The sequence below is a fragment of the Biomphalaria glabrata genome, chromosome 3 (genome assembly GCF_947242115.1).
Source record: "Biomphalaria glabrata chromosome 3, xgBioGlab47.1, whole genome shotgun sequence".
Classification (NCBI taxonomy): Eukaryota; Metazoa; Mollusca; class Gastropoda; family Planorbidae; genus Biomphalaria; species Biomphalaria glabrata.
The window spans coordinates 45072672-45092354 of NC_074713.1; the positions used below are offsets into that span (position 1 = coordinate 45072672).

The 19683-nt window shown below is 39.0% G+C and overlaps 1 protein-coding gene across 1 annotated transcript; it reads right to left on the reverse strand.

The window, feature by feature from the left end:
• Window positions 1-774: 774 nt before the first annotated feature.
• Window positions 775-17621, reverse strand: LOC106062171 (galactosylgalactosylxylosylprotein 3-beta-glucuronosyltransferase 1-like). Its single transcript, XM_056022275.1, has 5 exons — window positions 17492-17621; window positions 5880-6295; window positions 2632-2718; window positions 1823-2029; window positions 775-981 (listed from the first exon to the last, which is right to left on the reverse strand). Exons 1-5 carry the CDS (start codon window positions 17568-17570, stop codon window positions 880-882), a joined length of 891 nt encoding a protein of 296 aa, XP_055878250.1. The 5' UTR covers window positions 17571-17621; the 3' UTR covers window positions 775-879.
• Window positions 17622-19683: the final 2062 nt, after the last annotated feature.

A 19683-nucleotide genomic window follows, 5' to 3' on the forward strand; every position in this document is an offset into this window, starting at 1 on the left:
GTGAAAGCGAGAATCGACTACAGACGAGGTGTGTTAGCAGGGCCGACCTAACAATTGCGGGTTGCGCGGGTCTAAGTCTGGGTAGGGATATGGATAATAAGTGAAAATTAAGATTTTGTATTAGAAAATAAATTCTTCTTTGCATTTTATTAATTTTTTACTGTAGTCACACACACAGACACATACACACACATACATATATATTAAATACATACACTCACACATACATACATACATACACATATATATATATAGTTACGATTCTCTCCTAATCAGGCCTTCTGTAAACACTGCTAAACACACAACAACACATCAAGAACTTGACAACAAGAGCTCTAAATAATCTGGTGCTTTAATAATGGTCAATTAAAACTGCCAATATGGCACAATTGGCAACACAATCAACTACTACTACCGTACTGAACTCTACTGTCTCTATTTCTCGCACATAACACTTGAGGACTCGACCAGGACCAACTTCATGGCTGACTAACAGTCCCGGTCTCCACGCTCTCCGGTCTTGAACTGCCGCTGGTCTGCGCAGACCTATGATCAGATGACCATAACACTCGTCATATTAGCGTGCAAAGTTCATACGAGTACTGTCCTTTGTCTATCGAGAGCACTTGACCTGTGTGATTGGCCTGAGTCGTGTGTGTCAGTAGGCCGCACATACATTAACCCTTTTGCGCCGCCAATAGGGTTATAACAATATATACACCAATACGTTAACAAGGTAAACACACGAAGAAAAAGAATAAAACTAACTATAAATGCAATTTAAAGAATCCTTTTTAACGGATTTTTTTTAATCTTCATAAACATATAAACAATATATAAAGGAAGTAATAATGGTCAATAACATTCATTTGTAAAATATTAAATTTCAATGTTTGGATATGCGTCAGCGCCATACAGTTTGACCATCGCTTTTTCGTATGGAGTATTACTTCTTACTGTTCTTGTGTGCCAAACTAAAATCTAATTGAAACAAACGTTATATATAGGCTAGAGTATGCGCATGTATTCTTGAAAAATTATAAACTTTTTATATAAAGTCAAACCTATTTAATTATAATTTAATCTGATCATATGTACTAGATCTACATTCATCTTGCATGGGAGTAGCCAGAATGTTTTCGGAGCGCGGAATGGGGTTACAATTTTCCACCGTAAAGGCATGTTTTTTATAGTGAGTTAGATTTGATTTAGTATAAGTTTATTCCATTTTATCTCTAGTACAAATGCTCGTTCTTCCCTAGTGCTATTAGAGCATGGAATGGGTTGCCTGAGCCAGCCAGGAAAACTAGTGACTTGGCAGAATTTAAGTCATTGGTTAACATGCATGACTAGATGCATGACGCGTAGGACGTAATCATCTTCTTTTTTTGAAGTAATGTCTGTATTCAATAAGATAAGATAGTTGACTTTGTCTATATTGTAATAAAAGCTATATTTACTTTTGTTCTCAAAGAAGTTATTCAAGTTTTTTTTAAAGTTTTATAAGTTAAAATATAATACGCTTACAGTGGTTTAATAACTACCAGCAGTTTGGGACTATAAGTCAACGACAGTCAACAACGTGGAGGGAGGTAGAACCTCAAATTCTTCAATGATAGTTTGCTTTAAGTTTTCTCAGGCTCTTGTTGCTTCTCGTAGATTTACTTTAGTACTGGAGCGCAGCAATTGGTAGTAAAACAGATCAAGGTGTCAATTTTTTTTTTTTTGGGGGGGGGGGAGTTGGAACACCCCCCTGGCTACGCCCATGATATCTAGATCTAGTCGCACAGTAAAGAACAGAAGTATAAGACTGAATACTGACTTGAGTGCACATGTTTGCTTTAGGCTCTAAATCATCCAGTGTCAAGTTAAACAGAGTCAGAAATGTGGACTCTTGTTGTCCCACAGCAAAAGTATTAGAAAATTTTGCTTCTGGATGTTGGTGAATTAGATTGAGATGAATGGCGAAGCCGGCCATGTCCGTTGCAAAAGGTCGATCAGGTTTCCAGAGCACGTACCAGCCTGTCACCTGCAAAAAAAAAAATCTTAGCATAAATATAACATCATATATATATAGTTCCTAAAGTCTGTGGATCGAAAAAGTCTGTTTTTGGAATGATGTGTTAAATTTTATTCAGATCAATATAGTTTTGTTTTAATTTATCCAAAGCTCTATATGCAACAATTCAGCGTCAAAGCATGATACCTTTGAGCCCGGGTTCAAGTAGTCAAACTGAATTTCCATTTGATTGGACCACTAAAAATTATCTTATCTTATCTTAGAAAATGTCGGGCTTCCCTCAGAAACTCAAAGGTTTGGTGGGAAAAGAATCATGTATGTGCCGTACTTCCTGTTACAAGGATGCGAGTATGGGCGTGTGAACAATAACTTCTACAAGCTTTTTACCAGACAGACTGAGTAAGCTGATATACGCATTGTACAAACAGTTAACCAAAAGATCTAAATCTAATTGTATAAAATACTGTGCGTCGACATGAACGAAATAAAGAATAGTCTTAGCTGACATTTTCTTTAAAAAGTTTAACTTGTATCGGTTTTATCATTCCTTCCGTGTGCCCCGGCAGCTAAAAAAAATTAATTTACACAAACTTTGATAGTTCTGCTCTTACCTTCCCATTGGTCACTTTAGGACGTTCATAGCGCAATCCTGCAACAAGACCAACAGGCCAGATTGATACTTTTGTTGTATTTCTCATCTATTACAAGGGGGAAAAAACATAGCAGAAGTCAATGCAATTCCATGAAGGTAGGCTAATTACCGACGTAACAAAATAAGAAGAATTTGCAAAAAAACAATTTTGGTTATTTCATTCCAAAGTTATATAACAGACCTATGACCTTGTGAATTGTATTGAATGTCTACATTTCAATGTCATATAAAGTAGAGATGGGAAACGAACCGAACCCGAACCGAACGAACCGAACTCGAACCTCACTTATGACCGAACCGAACCCGAACTTTGAAACTGCTTGGTACGAACCGAACCGAACGAACCCTCCTTTTCTTAACCGAACTAATTTTGCAATTTTTGCATCCCTTTTTTATATTTTGTGTTTAAAAAAAATAACTACTTAAATATTTTATTTAAATTCTAATGATTCCATTATACTTTGAAAACTTGGGAGGGGGTGGTGGTATTTTGAAAAAAAAAAAGCGGCACGCTTTGATTCCCATGGGTTTTTCCGTACGTGCCGACTCTCCCACTAACCTTGAATTTTCGTGGGCTGTTTGCAATATTGGTTTTGAGTCGAATAGGCGCCCTCTAATTAGATCTAGATCTAGATTCTAGTACCTAGTAAGTAGAAAGTTGACATTAAAATATTGTTACTTTTATTTGAGATGGCTGTTAGTTGAGAGTAGAATATTTTTTGACGATTAGAGAATGTAGATATCTACAATAAGTTCATTTGTGTTCTAGTTTAAAATAAATTTTAATTATCTTCTATTAAGTGATTTATTTTTACAAAATTGTGAAGTATTCCATATTGGAATATTATCAGTGGCGTAGAAAGGGTGGGGAGGAGGGGGAGAAATGTAAAATCCCCCCGAGCCCCCACTTGAGGGGGGCCACAAATTAGTGTTTTTTTACAATAAATATTCAATATTACGCAAAATGCAGGGGCCCCTAAAGAGGTCCAGCTCCTCCCGGGCCCCCAAATGATAAAAAATTCCTATCTACGCCCCTGAATATTTTTACTATTATTCTGTTTTGCATTATTGATCATCAGTATTTTTAATGCAGAGTTTCTCAAACTTTGGGTCCTCTCCCGTGGGTGGGGATGGTTAGTACCTTGAATTGGGGGATGGGGAGACGCAACTTCTTGACAAAAAGGGGTGTCATAGAGTGTGTGTGTGTGTTTTCTGGTGGCGGTAAGAAGAGGCTAAGCGATTGATTGGTGTTTATGCATTAAAGATGTTGAAATTAGCGTAATGCAAATGTGAAACGGCAAACAATCTTGAGACCTGAAAGAGTAAAGACGTTGTTTTGTGGTGACCTAGATTTTATTTAAATATCAGTATATTTCATTAATATTACATCTCTATCTCAAATTAAATATGTGAATATTGTAATAACAGTTAGTGAGTTAGGCTATATTGAGTTGTTCACATAAGAACTTTATTTTAAAGTTTATTAAGTTTATATATTATTATAAGGCTTGTCTTCGAGTCCGAAGATTATATAGTGAGGAATGCAGTTTTTCCCATGGCTGCGCTTGACCAGCTGTGACCTACATATTTTGCCACAGACAGGGCAAGCATAACCACTGTTTGCAGGCGGTCGATTTAGTTTTTCTTTTCGCGTCTGCGTTTGTCCTCGGCAGCGGATTTTCTTTTGGTCTCAAATGTGTATCACGCGGCCTTCGGGAGGGAACTCCAACTGACTCGTTCTAAGGCCGCATGCAACCAGGTGCTTTTAGCTCACCAAAACAAAAAGACTGCCTTTGGCATACGTTCGTCTCCCATACGGAATACGTGCCCTGCCCAGCATAACTGTCGGACCATAAGAAGTCCACCTATACTATCCTTACCGGTAAAAATATAAAACGCCTATATTGGTTCAATTGTACTAGCTGTTTGTAAGCGACAAACCAACGACCAACTAACAAAGAGAGGGGGCAACGAAAAAAAAAGTTTTATTTTTAGTGTAACTTATCTGAATATTAGTATAATTACATGTTTAAAAATTAAAATATATTAAGTGGAGATGTCATTTTATCTTCTAATAAGACCTTGTCAACTGAAGACTGCATTTTGAAGAAAACATTTGAAAACATCTCCGCTAGTGTGATTCTTCTGCATTTTTTTTTGTCTCAGAATAGTCGAATTTCTTCCGTATATTGCAATTTATAATAGTGACGACTTATGTGTGAAAAAAAATCCTCGATAGAGACGTCTTTACACGAAGAATATTTCTTTAAAAAGATCACGCCCATCATAGAAGTATGTGCGCAATATGTAGGCCTACCTAGAATGTCCCTTGCATAATTCTATTGGCCAGGTCTGCCTCTTAATTATTAGATTTAATATGGCCCTCGACTTTTTTTTATTTGATGAATAGTGCGTTCTGAAAGAAAGCACATCGATATTAGCCTTTTTAAAAAATTCGCTTAGCGCCGAGTCACGCCCTGAATTAAACCACTTGCCGACTTGAGCGAAAACCTGCCGCATCTGCATTTCTATCTCTATTAAGAAATTTTTACAATGCTTTAAATGTATTTAGGCAACATTATTTTGGAAAAAGTATTGCCCATAGGCCTATTATATATTGCAAAGTATTTGTTTCATGTAAAAATTCAAATAAAAAAGTTTTAACTAATAAATTGCATTAAACCTTATAACTTAATTTTGCTATTACATAATTTCATAGCATCGAACCGAGCCGAACCCGAACTTTAGACCTGACCGAACCGAACCGAACCCGAACTATACTCGTCATCGAACCGAACCGAACTCGAACTTAAATCTGACCGAACCGAACCGAACCCGAACTTTAAAAGTTGGGTTCGATTCCCATCTCTAATATAAAGTGAGTTAAAATTTAGGCTTACCATAAAAATTTGTATTACTGTCTGTAGTGTTTCGGCCACGAAAGCCACATAATATAAAGTTAAAAACGCGAAGGTCGTGGGTTTGATCCCCATACTGGCCAAGTTTTGTCTTCAAAGACAAATAAACTATGAATATTTAGTTTACTAAATTAATTGAACATAAAGTAGGATTTTGTTTTTCTATAGTAAAGTATTTGTTTGTTCTCAGATTAATAAAGTATACTTGTGTGTATTGCATCAGATCTCAGAATACAATAAATGGATACAGAGTTAACACACTGCTGAACTAATTAAGTGTACTACCTACTTCTTCAAATATTTGTAAACTATATGTATTGTCATCATCAGCGAAATACACAACACCATCATCATCAGGGGATGTGTTGTTTCTCAGCCAGTCTAGAGCAGCATTGCGTTGTAGCACGCCTCGAGGCTTCAGCCAGTAGGGATCCGTTAGGTTCATTTTATACTCTGAAGGCGTAGCGACGTACAGATGTGTAGAATGTATTCTAGTCCTATTGAGAAAGTTCTGCACTAAAACTGTTTTTTCAGGGGAGTCTTCGATGACGATCCAGTGAATATTTGGCACATGGAGCAGAGTATGGCTAAATCTTGTTAGTTCTGCCTTCTGTTCCAGCCTTGCATATGTTGGAGTGATGACATAGATAATGGACAATAATTTTAACGAACGTGCATTATTCTTTTCGCTCTCACATTTGTTTTCTGGAAATAAAAAATAACAAGGTAACAAAGACAGTTTGTGTGGAAACACAAACTCAAAATTGGCCCCCGAAGTGGTCCACCCAAGCAGGTAAAAAGGCAGGTTTCAATATTTTCAGAAAGAACATCAGAATGAAATTCTATCAAAGACAAATGTCAGAGAAGAATGGAGAAAGAAGGTTGACAGATCTTGTGTGGTGCCCCAGCGGTCCAGCAGATTAAAGGATAGAAGGATGTGAAGTTAGATGTGAACCTGGCCTAACTGATGTCTTATAATGAATATCTAATTGATCTAATTGTTTTGTAAAGGGTCAATCTCTTATTCCTCAAGAAAAAACATTTCGTTAAGAAAACAAGGTTACAAAAGACAGTTTGTGTGGAAACACAAACTCAAAATCGGCCCCCGAAGTGGTCCACCCAGGCAGGCTTCAATATTTTCAGAAAGAACATCCATATGAAATTATATCAAAGACAAATAAGAGATAAGAATGGAGAAAAAAGGTTAACAGATCTTGTGTAGTGCCCCAAAGGTCTCGCAAATCAAAGGGTAGGTGAAAGTTAGATGTGAACCTGGCCTAACTAGTTCCCCTTCAGACCTTGTGGTCTAAAGGGCAGATGATGTAAAGTTCATCTGTTTTTGTGGCCTACGGTTAACGAGGGTGTCATGTAGCCAGCACAACGACCAACCGCCGTTACTTTTCACCAACTAATGTCAGGTACCCATTAGAGCTGAGTGGAAGCGCCCAAAGATTCCAAAGTTGAAAATCCCAGTCTTCACCAGGATTCGAACCCGGGACCCCCGGTTCGGAAGCCACCGCGCCTCCCCTGGCCTAACTGATGTCTTATAATTGATCTAATTGTTTTGAAAAAGCTCAGACTCTTATTCAAAGTACACAATAAAAAAAAAATTAGAAAAATGAAGTTTACAAGATTACTATTCGTTTTAAATTAGGTCTAACTTATAATGCATACTAAATAGCTTTTTCTCTTAAAAAAAACTGCTTGCATAACTGATTTAAAAAATTAGATTTTTCGCTTTTAGAAAAAAAAAAGTAGCCGTTGCATCAGAACTTTGAATGGTCTAAAATATTGTGATGTCGGATTTTCAATATCTTTTCTAGTTTACGAGATCTAAACGGGACAGACGGACAGACATTTTGCACAAAACTAATAGCGTCTTTCCCCCTTTCGTAGGCCGTGTTTGTTATTATTAGCCTAATAGTGAATAGTTGTAAAAGTGGCGTATTTTTCTGAAAAAAAAACTGCTTCCATAAGTGATATAAAAAATTGGATTTTTCGCTTTCAGAAAAGAAAAAAAGTAGCCGTTACATCAGAACTTTGAATGGTCTAAAATATTATGATGTAGGCCTATAATTTATTAGTTATTAATAAGTAAAATTATAATAATATACATTTACCAGGAAGCGCCCGAAACGTTAAGATGTGCATTTACTATCATCTCATTAATCAAAATTTAAAAAAAGAGTGTTGGTAAAGTTAAAGTATGAAAAAGAACAACTATATATATATATATGTATGTATATATATATATATGGCTCCTTTTGTCTCGAAAAGCAATGGATGCGCCCAGATGAGTCACTAGTTTTGGTTTAATCTTGAGACGGGGCAGAATCTGGTTGGCTAATCAAGCCAATTCTAGAGCGGCAGACTTTACCACAATTCATACATGTGTATGCCTCTGATTCAGGGCTAGCGGTCAGGGCAGCTTTCTTTTTTCCCCTCTTGATTAAGGTGAATAGTTGTAAAAGTGGCGTATTTTTCTGAAAAAAAAAACTGCTTCCATAAGTGATATAAAAAATTGGATTTTTTGCTTTCAGAAAAGAAAAAAAGTAGCCGTTGCATCAGAACTTTGAATGGTCTAAAATATTATGATGTCGGATTTTCACTATCTTTTCTAGTTTACGAGATCTAAACGGGACGGACGGACAGACATTCCACACAAAACTAATAGCGTCTTTTCCCCTTTCAGGGTCCGCTAAAAATAAAAAGCAAAATATGAAAAGGAAGATGTAAGATGTCATAGCTGGAGGTCTATTGTTAGACTATCTGGAAGTTTACAATAAAACGATATATAGGCCTATAATTTATTAGTTATTGATAAGTAAAATTATAATAACATATATTCACCAGGAAGCGCCCGAAACGTTAAGATGTGCATTTGCTATCATCTCATTAATCAAAATTTTATAAAAAATTGTTGGTAAAGTTAAAGTAGGAAAAAGAACAACTATATATATCATGAGCGTAGCCAGGATTTTTTTTAAAGGGGGGGGGGATTTGGGGGCCCCCGGCGGGAAAAAAAAATATATGTGTGTGTGTGTACATAATTAATCTTTATTACATTCTGACCCTTTCGGAAGACGTTTATTGTTTATTGTAGACTCCCCGCCCTTGCTAGCAAGGGGGTCTGGGGGAGCTCGCAGCGCGGGGTGAAGCCCGCCGAGCACTATTTCTGGTATTGAAAGCCAACAAAATGCATATTCTGAGGTATTTACAGTGCATTATCTTGTTATTAAAAAGTTTTATTTCAAAAACCATATGTGCTATTCTTACTGACTTAGACCCTCTCGCACCGTTCGGAGCATTTTCCGGCAAGCTGTTTCCGCAACTCTTATTTTGCGTAATTCATTTTGTCGGAGAACATGTCCCGCAAAACCTCATGCGACGCTCTGTCACAACCTTACTAAGGATTCGACTCCCAGTTCGGCATATGCTTTCTTTGATTTAGACCCGATCTCTATAACTGACTCATAAAATCTGTCTTAGCCATCTTTGTTGAGCCACATTTAGTGTTTTTCAATTTCGGTAGAAGACTATTCACACTTTATTAATGGAGCCCAAGCCACTGGCGGATCCAGGGGGGGGGGGGGCGGTAGGGGCGATCGCCCCCCCCCCCACTCGGCCGACCCCGGGGGGGGGGGGGGCGGACGAATTTTAGTATAGAATTCACACAATTTGTATACAAATTTATTACTTATGTTAATAATATATACTAATTATTTATATTTCAACCTATTTTTTTATTATTTCGCCCCCTCCTCTAGTATGTTGACCGATTTGGTGGGGTCGGGAGGGGGCAATGGTATCAATCCCGCCCCCCCCCCCCATACACTTTCGAGTGGGGGGGGGGCGGTCCAATTTATTTGTAGAAATCACAGCTTGCTAACAGAATCAATTAAATATCTAAATGATTAAAACTTGTTATTGATATTTTAACCGATCTTTATATTATGTCGTTCCCTGTTTACCGTTTGGGGGTGGGGGGGAGCGAATACCTCTACTGCCCTTCCCACCTAAACCATTTGAGTGGGGGGGGGGCGGTCCTACTTTTATGGAGAAATCATAGTTTTTGAACAAAATTAGTTGAATTAATCTATAAATTTTACATTATGTCGCTCCCTTTCTGGTACTTGGTCGATTCGGTGGGGTTGGGGGGAGGGCGATTGCATGTACTGCCCTTCCCACTCTAGCCCTCTGAGTGGGGGGGGGGCGGTCCTATTTTTGTGGAGAATCATAGTTTGTGAACAAAATTAGTTGAATATCTATATAATATAAACTACGTATTGATATGTGAACCCATTGTATATTATGTCGTACCATACTCTAATCTCAAATTTTATCATTAGTAAATTTAAATGAAAAAGGGTTGCACCAGGTGGGAAGGGCGATATATGCAATTGCATTTCCCCCATCGGACAAACCAATACTTTTTCTTTTAGTATTATAGTTTAGAAATCACAAAACGTAAAAAATCTGCCACTAATATAATTTATATATACTATAAATTAAATTCTTATATCGAGTCGCCATACTTTTTTTTTTTAATTCTTAAATGCCAAATGCAATCTTTAGCAGAAATTATTAAAGGAGCGAGGATTAATCGTTTTCATTCTACCACCCCTCCCATTTCCAGAGTTTATGTCATTTCACATGAATTTATCATAATTATTTTAAGAAAGACTTTGCATTGGAAAAATTAGAATTCAAACGAAATTTTTCACTATAAGAATCATGATTGAGATGAGTTCTAAACCAACAAAAATACACTTATAGTCTCCTTTTCCCAACCTTTACTCAATCGGATATTTTTCTAGTTAAATAAATTTGGGACTATAACTCACAATTTATACTACAATGTTATTGAATATTATTTATCGAATAATTTTTTTTCGGCGGCGATCCTCAAAGCCAAAATCTAAATATGTGGGGTATCTTATCTTTTCAAGGAACAAATCGGTTTTATTTGCAATGTATTAAGGGCCTATAAATTCATATTAGAATAAGTACAATATTATTCAAAAGGTCCTTTGTTTTAATAGTATGAATAATGAGCTTTAGGTCAGGAGAATGCGTTTCTGCAGTGAAAAATGCCAGAAAACGCTTTTGGCTTCGGGGCTTCGCCCCTAACTCCATTGATGAATAATGAGCTGTAGATGTCAGGAAAATGCGTTTCTGCAGTGAAGAATACAAGAAAACGCTTTTGTCCTTTCGGGCTTAGCCCCGAACTCCATTGATGAATAATGAGCTGAAGATGTCAGGAAAATGCGCTTCTGCAGTGAAGAATGCAAGAAAACGCTTTTGTCGTCGGGGCTTCGCCCCGAACTCCATTGATGAATAATAAGCGTAGATGTTAGGAGAATGCGTTTCTGCAGTAAAGAATACAAGAAAATGCTTTTAGCGTCGGGGCTTCGCCCCGTACTTAATTAATGAATGATGAGCTTTAGATGTCAGGAGAATGCGTTTTTGCAGTGTAGAATACAAGAAAATGCTTTTGTCGTCGGGGCTTCGCCCCGAACTTCATTGATGAATGATGAGCCGTAGATGTCAGGAGAATGCGTTTCTTCAGTGAAGAATGCAAGAAAACGCTTTTGGCGTCGGGGCTCGCCCCGAACTCCATTGATGAATAATAAGCTTTTAATGTCAGGAGAATGCGTTTCTGCAGTGAAGAATGCAAGAAAACGCATTTGTCGTCGGGGCTTTGCCCCAAACCCCACTAGGGAACCTTATAGCGTTATCCCACTTTTTCGCTGAAGGTTGAGAAATGCTGCTTTTTAATATATATATATATATATATATATATATATATATATATGTGTGTGTGTGTGTATGTGTGTTCTGTACACACGTTTATGCATAGGGTTAGGGTTTACTGGGCGTTAGGGTTAGGGTTTGGAAAAAAATCGCCCCCCCCCCCACTCCAAAGTTCTGGATCCGCTAGTGGCCCAAGCCACTGGAAGAAATTTGTAACCTTTCTTGACTACGCTCTTGGAATTACATGCCTGTATTTCGCTTTAGATTTTATATCGAAAAGGAAAGTTTTTTCGTCAATCATCTGTTGAGGGGTTTTAAACTAAAAAATCTTTGGAGTTTTTTTGTTTTTTTTAAATTCCAAACCCCATTTAGCTACGATCATAGAATTTGGTGACTGTAGTTTGCTTTAAAATAATATTGAAGAGAGAGGTTTTCAACTCTAAACGCTCTGTAGGGGAATTTTAAACTCAAAACCATTTGGAGGGGTTTTAAACTTTAAAGAACAAGCCATCTGGAGGAGGGGGATTTAAACTCAAAACCCCTTTGGCTATGCTCATAGATTTTATAGTGTGTAATTTGCTTTTTTTTTTTAAATTGAAGAGGTACTTTTTACCTTGAAACCCCAACTGGAGGGGGGGGGGGGTTAAACTCAAAACCCCTTTGGCTACACTCATAGAATTTTGAGTGTGTGATTTGCTTTTTTTTTATATTGAAGGGGGTTTTAAAATCAAAACCTTCCTTAACTGTGCAGTTGGAATTTATTTGGGGATTGTTGCTTGCATTTTTTTGTTTTGTTTTATAGAAGAGGGAGATTTAACTTCAAAAACCTATAGTAGGGGGTTTAAAACTCAAAACCCCCTGTAGGGGGTTTTAAACTCAATGCCCCTGGTAGGGGGTTTTAAACTCAAAACTCCCTGGTAGAGGGATTTGTATCTCAAAACCCCCTGATAGGGGTTGTTTAAACTCAAAACCCCCTGGTAGAGGGTTTTTAACTCAAACCCCCTTGGCTGTGCTGTGGTAAGTGACGATTTAGTATTAAAATCTCACCTAATATAAACAAAATGAAAGCAAAAAGCAGTCACTTAATTCCGGGGTTGAACCCCAACCCCCCCCCCCCCCGGCTACGCCCATGATATATATATATGGCTCCTTTTGTCTCGAAAGGCAATGGATGCGCCAAGATGAGTCACTAGTTTTGGTTTAATCTTGTGACGGGGCAGAATCTGGTTGGCTAATCAAGCCAATTCTAGAGCGGCAGACTTTGCCACAATTCATACATGTGTATGCCTCTGATTCAGGGCTAGCGGACAGGGCAGCTTTATTTTTTCCCCTCTTGATTAAGGCCGCTTCAATTCTTTTGTCCAAGCACGCACAGTCTGTCTCCATGCAGTCCGGTCTTTGGATATGTTTTCCCACATACTTTCGCTGATGCTTGTGGCTCTCATGTCTCGCTTGCAGACATCTCTATGTTAGTCTTGGGCGGCCCTTGGGTCTGACTCCTTCCGCAAGCTCAGCATATAAGATATCTTTTGGGATTCTACCATCTGGTATCCGGGTGACATGTGGTCAATTTACCATTTTCCCAGACACGCTTAGAGAGTTTGCCAATGCTGTGGTAGCTTTTCCTATTCTTTTTGTCAGCTCGATGTCTAAGTCTAGGTTACTGACTATTGTTGAACCCAAGTAGGTAACTTCCTGCACCACTGAAAGGGTGTGGTTCCCAATTTGTATTATAGGTATTTCTGCAACGTCTTGTGCCAGGATTTCGGTCTTGGAGAGACTTATAGTAAGGCTAAACTCTTGACAAGCAGCATATATATATATATATATATATATATATATATATATATATATATATATATATATACAGGGAGAAAGAGAGAGAGAGAGAGTGATTATAAAGATTTGAGCTACTGACCTTCATATCTAAGTCTCTACCGACTGAGCCAACTGTTAGTGGTAACATACGAAATTTCGCATAAAAGTAAAGTCCTTAAAAGATGAAGTTGTTAAAAAAAAAAGTTTATATCATTTGATCTAGATTAATATGCCTGATAGGATATGTATTGTGTGAATTTGTTAGATTTTTAGTTTTAGGAGATCTTCAATAAATGTCCATCTAGATCTAATCTTTTATTTTAAATTGCAGACTTTATTTTTTTTAGCAGAAAATATTCGTAATAAAATAGTTCTTCATATCCCAAAGACTTCATGTCTAGGTCTAAATGTGTAGAATTAAAATAAGGTCTATAAGTTGGAGCGAACAGGAAGTGAATTGTTAATTTTGAATTGTGTCGTCTTTCAAAATATATTGGGTCGAAATTGCGAATCAAGATTCGTTTTCGGTAAATTCAACAAGGGTGGTTTGGATCATGATAGGTGCTTAGTTGTCCTTAGCACACGGACAATAATTACTGGTTAAATTATCTTGTTTTTTCGTCCATGGCAAGTGTTAAAATTACTGATGTTGAAATATATAGTATGATAGATCAAAATTAAACACAAAGTTTTGGGGCTCTAGCTTTCAAGCGTGATGTTGAATTTATTATCAACATCAACAAGTGAGTATAAAACACTAATACATTTATCAACAATATTGTTACGAATCTCACTATCCAGGCTCTCTGCAAACTGCACCATACACCACCAACTTAAAGAACTTGACAAGTCAGGGCTCCAAAATAACGTAAAGGTTTAATGTCTATAAATAACAGCCAATACTGTACAATTGGCAGCACGTAGAACAGTACAAATAGCTCTGCGATAACAAATATCTCTCCGATAACACCGTTCCGCCGTATCAAGTCTTGCACTGGCCTCTCCGTCTCGTTCCGGGCTTGCACTGGGTTCAACAGTTCAGGACTGACTTCACACACTTGGGCTCGTTGTGTCGGACTCGATCACAGACCAAGATCAAGACGCCGTTCGTCTCAACTGTACTTGATAGTACTCCGCACTGAACCGTCGTAATGCTCCGTACAGAACCACACCGCTGAACTGTGCTGTAGTCGACCGTGTTCTGAACTCTTGTCGTGAACCTCCTTTCTGAACCGTCTTGACTGCGACACCTCCGCTCTTTATATAGGGTCCCTACTGGCCTTCTAGAACCGGACAGAACGCCGCTCGACGTTTCTAGGTGGTCAGGTGACTACAACTCTCGTGACGCCCCTGAGCTCTGTTCACGTCGGCGATCCTTCCCGAACTCTCTTGTTGACACTCGTCTCGGCCGATCGTCGTAACTCGTCACGGTTGACCGCTCGTCTAGCGCTGGCCTGGGGCGATTTGCGTCGGCTGACTACACACACACCACTACCCCCATCTGTGCCACCACCAGGTTTATAACACTGCCCCCTCCTTAGATCTGTCCGTCCCGGACAGAATCAACATCATGGCATTGGCTGTGAAGTTTCATCGCTGCAGGCGGGGGTCGATCAGTGGCAGCTGGCTTGCCTCTTGAGCTTGACGGAGTCATCCATGTTGCAGTCAGCAATGGTCGCTTCCTTCTTCTTCGCCAGTTTGCCTTGACCTGGTTGCCCCGCAGTCGTGCTTTCATTGCCATCCACGTGGAATTCAGAAGACGTTTTCTTCTCCTCCAGTTAGCCTTCATCTGGGTGTATCGACGTCGTGATCGCATCGTCATCCATACTGCACTCAGCAAAAGTCGCCTTCTTCTTCTTCTTCTCCGCCAGTTGGTTTTCATGTGGCTGCAGTGATGTCGTGGTCGCATCGTCATCCATGTTGCATTCAGTAAAAGTAGCCTTCTTCTTCTTCTCCGCCAGTTGGTCCTCATGTGGCTGCAGTGATGTCGTGGTTGCATCGTCATCCATGTTGCATTCAATAAAAGTAGCCTTCTTCTTCTTCTCCGCCAGTTGGTCCTCATGTGGCTGCAGTGATGTCGTGGTTGCATCGCTCTCTTGTCCTTCGGTACTGAGGGCAGCCGCTTGGCACATCGAGAGGTATAGGATGTAAGGGCTGGGGATACCAAGATCGATGGCCAAAGAGGTGACTTCATAGGGCTTTGCGAAGAAGGACTAGGATGGGTTCCAAATCCACAGGGCAGGGGATTGTGGTACAGGTCATCATCTTCAGCCTTGTCTGGAGGGCATGCTCGTGGGGCAGGTTGGCAACACTTCTCGTGCAAAGGTCCCTCGTCTTCGGCTTCAGGCTCCATTCGGCTTTCTTCACCACCATCAGGACTTTCCTCTCCAGTCTTGGCAGCTGGACCAACGTCTGTTAGGTTCGGACCTGACTGGTATCTCTCGAATCGTATATGTCTCTCAACTGTTTCATCAGGTTTCAATGGGTTCTCATGATCACCACCACGGCTCCTCTCACTGGTCTGAGAATCTTGATAAACGTCAGTAGGGTCCAACATTTGTAGGTGACTTTCGATTTGCAAAAGTCCGTCAGCAACAGGCATGGACGTGGGCACAACGTTCACTTGATCTGTCTTGCTGTTTGAGGTGCTCATATCAGGTACAGTTGCATCACAAGGTTCTGTTGGACTATGGGCAGCTTCCATTGTCTCTTCATCTGTCTCTTTCGGCTCCACAGGTCTGTACTCCCTGTTTTCAGATTGACAGGCAGCACCACATTCATCAGCATTGCCGTTGTCACTGCATATTTCTTCAAAGCTTTGTGTGGCTAGTAGTTCATTGTTTAACGATGGCGCAGCTCCTTTATCTTTCAAGTCTCTTTGGTCGTACAGGGTTTCTTCCACCACGTCCATCGTTTTCACCACGGGGCTCGTCACTTCCTTCACTGAGGTATACATCTTTTCAAGCTTGGTACAGATCTCTTCGTTGGACTTCTTCCATGTCGTATTCATAGCCCGCAACTCTTCCTTCCAGTCATCTAGCTGTTGGTGCAAGAACTCTCTTAAATTTGGTGCGACTTCAAACAGATACGTGTCTGGATCTTCCTCTTCTTCAACTATACATTCTCGGAGGCGTGCTTGTAAGGTTTCTTTATTTCCGCTCGTTTTCAGATCTCGATCACGGAGTTCTTCCTTCAGTTCTCTAAATTCAAGTTCGTGCAGCAGTTTCAGACGAGCCATAGTAGATCCGATCCAATCCGATTCCGATCCGATCCCACTTCTGACACCAGTTGTTACGAATCTCACTATCCAGGCTCTCTGCAAACTGCACCATACACCACCAACTTAAAGAACTTGACAAGTCAGGGCTCCAAAATAACGTAAAGGTTTAATGTCTATAAATAACAGCCAATACTGTACAATTGGCAGCACGTAGAACAGTACAAATAGCTCTGCGATAACAAATATCTCTCCGATAACACCGTTCCGCCGTATCAAGTCTTGCACTGGCCTCTCCGTCTCGTTCCGGGCTTGCACTGGGTTCAACAGTTCAGGACTGACTTCACACACTTGGGCTCGTTGTGTCGGATCACTCGATCACAGACCAAGATCAAGACGCCGTTCGTCTCAACTGTACTTGATAGTACTCCGCACTGAACCGTCGTAATGCTCCGTACAGAACCACACCGCTGAACTGTGCTGTAGTCGACCGTGTTCTGAACTCTTGTCGTGAACCTCCTTTCTGAACCGTCTTGACTGCGACACCTCCGCTCTTTATATAGGGTCCCTACTGGCCTTCTAGAACCGGACAGAACGCCGCTCGACGTTTCTAGGTGGTCAGGTGACTACAACTCTCGTGACGCCCCTGAGCTCTGTTCACGTCGGCGATCCTTCCCGAACTCTCTTGTTGACACTCGTCTCGGCCGATCGTCGTAACTCGTCACGGTTGACCGCTCGTCTAGCGCTGGCCTGGGGCGATTTGCGTCGGCTGACTACACACACACCACTACCCCCATCTGTGCCACCACCAGGTTTATAACAATATCAACACTCTTCCTGTTTCCGAAAGAAGTGTACTCAATTTTCTAAATAAAATAAAACATTTTGTAAGCTTAAGGTTTCTAGTTTCGTAATGAAACTAAATCCAATGTGTCTTGAGCTGAGAACAAAGAAGGTCCCCAAACTGTGATAGAGTGGCCCATCGGTCTCCTAAGACGTCCACGAACCCTCCTCGCCAACAGATATTAGGCCAATATTTTAATTAAAAGAAAAATGTGTTTGAACAATACAAAGAATTCGAAGCTGTATAAGAAATCAACCGAATCACTCACGCAGATCCCTAATCAGCATTACCAATAGAACAATCAAGGTAATGACAGCTAGACACAGAAACTTTCTCGTTGAAAACATTGACCACTAGATTCTAGAGTCTTCGTTGGTCTCCTACTTGTTGGTCTCCTGTGAATAAGAAAAAAAAAAGAGGGGCACAACTGATTTTATAAGCAATGATGCCTCCGCGAAATTAGTGTTGTTATAGTCAGTGGTAGCGGACAGGTCGGTTAACAAGAACCACAAATTATAACGAGAATTCAAACAAAAACGAAATTCTCTCCGCCCCTCCCCCCCCCCCCAACTTTCTAAAAAAAAGCTCAGATTGTTGCCATATCAAATAAAGGAAATTAAAATAAAGAAGTAAACAAAAACCTTTTTTTTTTTTCACAAAACATAAAATATATGTACATTGATTACTTAATCAGAACACACCCAACGCACGTGCAAACTGTACTTGTATCAATTAGTAATGATCAACCATAAAATTACATGTATTACTGACCTAGACATATAAATCTGTGCCATTAGAAATATTTTTTACCAATTTGCTTATGTTTAGCTTTTGGAATTCTCATTGCGCTGTGATCTTATCACTTGTCTAGACCAGTTGTGAAAGGTAGAGAGAAAAAGCTGGTATCTTGGTGAATGTTTACATTATCGTTTTTCAAATAAAAAAAAATGTTAACTCAGTGCTCAAGAGTCTTTAAGGGGACTAATTCAACCTATACCACCACATCTGTCAAGTATGATCTCTTTCCCTTGTTCAAGATACCAACAAAAAAAAATTACCAATAGTTAATTAACTAATTGGTTAATGTTTTCTTTTAATTGATTCTAGTGTTGTCAGGTAAAAGAAATAATTATGAGAAATTTCAGCTTAGTCCGAGGTTGGGAGCTATAACGTGTACACACTTTTATAAGACAGACAAGTTGGTATAAGCTTTGTAAAAAAAATGACATGGGTAGTGCCGCCTGCATTGCATCTGAATAAAACGGTTAACTAAAAGATGTCTACATAACTGACTCTAAAATGGTCAAATTCTAATGGAATAAAAACTGAAAGTGAAATACTTCAAAAAGACAACTACACTAATTTTGACTCATATTTTTGTTTTCTCCGTTCTTCTAGTCTACGTTTTCATTTCGCTTCAATTTTATTTGCATTTTATACTTTCGTTCCTGTTTTTTTTTTTCAAAGCTTATATCAACTCACTCTGTCTGTCTGTGTGTCTGTCAGGCCAAAAGTTTGTACACGTTATTTCTCAGACACCCAATCTGGAACAAGCTGGAATTTCGCACACTTATTTCTTTTACCTGACAACACTAGAATAAATTTTGAAAAATAACAATTAGTATTTCATAGAAGGAAAAGAAATAGTACTTGACTGAAGTGGTGGTATAAGCTGAATTAGTCCCCTTTATAGATTGTCGTCTGAGGCCTATTACAAATTTAATTACATGACTGATCCAAGTTAACTAATTAGCTTTATTTTTTTTCTGTATTTAGCTTGTTTCTTTTTTAGTTACCTTACTTAATTTGTTTCCTCATTATTTTAAGTGGTTACACTAGAGGCAACATAAGGTTTGAACGTGTGAGAACTGTCCAGCAATACACATTACGGTCAGTGGGTATAGAACAATATCAAGGAATGCAGACTGTTTCGTTATTATAGCTTTAACAGGTTCACTGAACCAAAAAAACAACAACGAGGTAAAACATGAGAGTGGCTGTCACTACCAACTAAAAATAGATGCACGCGCATACGTTTTTTAAAAAGTACAGCAGTGTTGGCAAGATTGGGAAACAAATCAGTTCATCTAGAATTAAGTTAATGTAAACTTTTGCTTGTATTTCGAAAAACTAACTAGTTTCTATTATATCGGAGAGTTATTATTGATTTTTAAAAATCTCACTCCGTCTGTCTGTCTGTCCGTCGGTCTCTCTGGTACACTTTTTGTACACGTTGTTACTCTACTTCCCATTTTCAGATCTAACTGAAACTTTGCACAATTATTCGTTATTCCTAACAAAACACGAATCAATAAAATAAACCAATTAATTAATTAATTAATTAGTAGTAATTAATTAATTTTGTTCGATACAGAAAACAGGAAATAAATTTTATAATATTAAGGGATATTGATGTAGCTGTGCAGTTCTTTCCCTTATATAAGCTTGTTGTTTTTTTTA

Excerpts from the sequence above, each read along its gene's own strand:
- LOC106062171 (XM_056022275.1), bottom strand. The coding sequence starts at position 17,570 with ATGTTTTCAACGAGAAAGTTTCTGTGTCTAGCTGTCATTACCTTGATT. Across the intron at positions 6,296-17,491 it reads AATGCTGATTAGGGATCTGC|AAAACAAATGTGAGAGCGAA; the intron begins GTGAGTGATTCG and ends TTTTATTTCCAG. Across the intron at positions 982-1,822 it reads AAGCAAACATGTGCACTCAA|ATTTTAGTTTGGCACACAAG; the intron begins GTCAGTATTCAG and ends TGTTTCAATTAG.